This window comes from Octopus bimaculoides, chromosome 1 (assembly GCF_001194135.2).
Source record: "Octopus bimaculoides isolate UCB-OBI-ISO-001 chromosome 1, ASM119413v2, whole genome shotgun sequence".
NCBI classification, from domain to species: domain Eukaryota; kingdom Metazoa; phylum Mollusca; class Cephalopoda; order Octopoda; family Octopodidae; genus Octopus; species Octopus bimaculoides.
In genome coordinates, this window is record NC_068981.1 from 79,722,734 (window position 1) to 79,725,767 (window position 3,034).

Here is a 3,034-nt window from a genome sequence, read left to right on the forward strand (position 1 = left end):
TATATATATATATCATCATCATCATCATCATCATCGTTTAACGTCCGCTTTCCATGCTAGCATGGGTTGGACAATTTGACTGAGGACTGGCAAGCCAGAAGGCTGCACCAACCTTCTTTGTTGCCAGTCCTCAGTCAAATATATATATATATATATATATATATACACACACACACATATATATATATACATATAGACATACATGCATACATATATGAGTGTATATGTATGTATATATAAATATATATATTATATATATACTTAAATATATTATTTTCATTTACTCTGTTTCTTATTATTGCTCTGTACTCAACTGAGTCTTTTTCTGAAGCATATGTACCAGGCTATTAATACCACTATGCCTAAGTGAAATACTAACATATATATATATATATACAGTACAGACATGTGTGAGTTTCTGTCTCAAGATGTTTGTAGTCCAAGGATATTTAATACAACATTCTTTAAATATATGTCATGCTTTTTAAAGCTATGTACAAAAAATTATACTTTTATTGTATAGATCATAATATCTGTTCTAAATATATACTAATAAACTTAACCTACAACATTTTTAAACTATAGACTATTTCTTCAATAGGAAATATTTATGTTTATGGACTCGATTTTAGTTGTTGGTGTTGTTATAACCTTTTTATTTTTTATTTTTTAGCTACAAGAAATTAATCTTTCCTACCTTCATCCAAGTAAGATGGGTTTGCAGTTTCCCTGATAATTCTTTCAGCTGAAATGTAGTCATTCTTTTCAAGATATTGAGTAAGAAGTGTTTCATTAATTCCAAATTCTACATGAAATCCACCTCTTGCCATTGCTAGACAGAAAAATAAAAAGTAGAAGATAGTTCAGTGATACAAGTATGCAAAATGAATAAAACAAGCAACACTGTTGTTATCATTGTTTTATTATTATTATTATTGTTACTACTACTACCACCACTACTACTACTACTACTACTACTACTATAATTATTATCATTATTATTTACCGTGTTGTTGCTTTGTCTTATATGAGCTGCTGTCCGAAGTCTCTTTTAGAAACTTCAAGTAACAGCAAGTTGGATGTTTTAATATAGGTATTATTTATGATCAGCACTGATATATTATAGGGAAAGGAAGAAAGGAGACCAGATTTTGAGAAGTAAGACTGATAAATTTGTAATATTTCAATTTTGAAAGAGTTTTTAAGAGATTTAGGTATTTTCAAATCAACAATGTTTTTTTCATCTTCATTGTCTTCTTCTTATCATTAATAATAATAATAATAAAAATAATAACTTTATGAAATATTTATAATTATTATTATTTGTTTATAGTATAACTTACTAGACCAAGAAACACAGAATGTTTACTATTACTACCTACTATACAATGGACACTCCCTGCTCTCATTTTTTTTTTTTTTACAACTTGGTAACTGGACAAAAAGATTATTCTTTCTTAGTCCTTTTCTTTTCTTTGTTCCGCTACTACACACTGCTGCCTGATCACACTTGTTGCCAGGTGCGAAGCTCTTTATTCTAGAGTTACCTAAATATTGAAACTGCTGTACTTCGGATTATAAACAATAAACAATGCTAACATTAAGTTACAGCTGAAACTGTGTCATGGTTGAATGATAACTTCTGACAGATTTTGTAGATAAATATTCATTTACTTTTTGGTATTAAATCATACTGAAAGGTATTGATAGAGCTACAGAGGTGAGTTTCAATCTCAGGTACCAATGAGTCAGTCATAAATGATGTAATTGCTTGGTGGAAAAATTTAGAAGATAACAAGAAATGGTGTCACTACTCCTGAGTGGACACCTGACGACCAAACAATTAGAGAAAGAACAAGAAAAATTATAATAATAAAAGCAACATCTAGATATGTAGCAGGCAAAGAAAAGGTGCAGCATTGAATGAATGAGCTTAAATATAACCAAGGCAATGACTCAAAATAAGCTGTAGTGAATCATCATCGTTGTACTAAAGTCTGCTTTTCCATGCTTGCATGGGTCAGACAGAATTTATTGAGGCAGATTTTCTATGACCAGATGATCAGATGTCCTTTCTATTACTAATCCTCACGTTTCCAAGCATGGTAATATTTCCTCATAACTAAGGTGGTGAGCTGGTAGAATCGTTAGCACACTGGGAACCAAAATGCTTAGCAGCGCTTCGTCTGTCTTCAAGTTCTGAGTTCAAATTCTGGCCAAGGTTGAGTTTACTGTTCATCCTTTCGCGATTGATAAAAGAAGTACTAACTGAACACTGGAATCAATATAATCGATTCCCTCACCCCAGCCCAGCCCCTGCCTTGTGCCAAAATTTGAAATCAATATTATCCCATGGCTGACATATGTTTTATGGAAAACTGGAAATGAACAGCATCACTTATAGGATAGTGACACTTACCGACAACCATCATGTGAAGTCAAAGCATAGATACATGCACAAACACGCACACACACAGACACACACACACACACACAAACACACACGCACACATGATGAGTTTCTTTAAGTTTTCTACCTAGCAATCTACACACAAGGTGTTGGTCAGCCTGGGGCTATAGAAAGAAGACAATTGCTCAAGGTGCATGCAGTAGGACTGAAAGAAAGCTTCTTTAAGAAAGAAAGCTTCTTTTAAGAAAGAAAGCTTCTTTACCATACAGCCACATCCATATCTATGAATATGATAAATATTTATGTAAATTTTGACATGAAGAGGATTAAACCAAGAGAGAGAAAAAAAGACAGACAGAAAAGTGTGTGTGTAACTGTGTGTGTGTAACTGTGTGTGTGTAACTGTGTGTGTGTAACTGTGTGTGTGTAACTGTGTGTGTGTAACTGTGTGTGTGTAACTGTGTGTGATACGTCAACTAAAATCTAAAGATACATACACACATATAGACAGACAGTTATACATACATACATACACACCTGAATTTACAAAGCTATTTGAAGTGGAGGCTTCCCTTTCTACACATGCACCATACACACACACACACACACACACACACACACACA

At 32.8% G+C, this 3,034-nt stretch overlaps 1 protein-coding gene across 4 annotated transcripts in view; it reads right to left on the reverse strand.

Moving 5' to 3' along the window:
• Positions 1 to 3,034, reverse strand: part of LOC106877087 (uncharacterized) — a 52,599-nt gene that overhangs the window by 22,644 nt on the left and 26,921 nt on the right. For 2 of the 4 annotated variants that reach the window (XM_014925876.2, XM_052967682.1), the window contains exon 2: positions 698 to 832. In XM_014925876.2, the coding sequence (XP_014781362.1) occupies positions 698 to 830 (133 nt within the window). In that variant the 5' untranslated portion in view covers positions 831 to 832. Of the gene's footprint in view, positions 1 to 697; positions 833 to 1,006; positions 1,142 to 1,674; positions 1,792 to 3,034 lie in introns of those variants that run through there. The other 2 variants (XM_052967675.1, XM_052967686.1) reach the window with 2 other exon arrangements.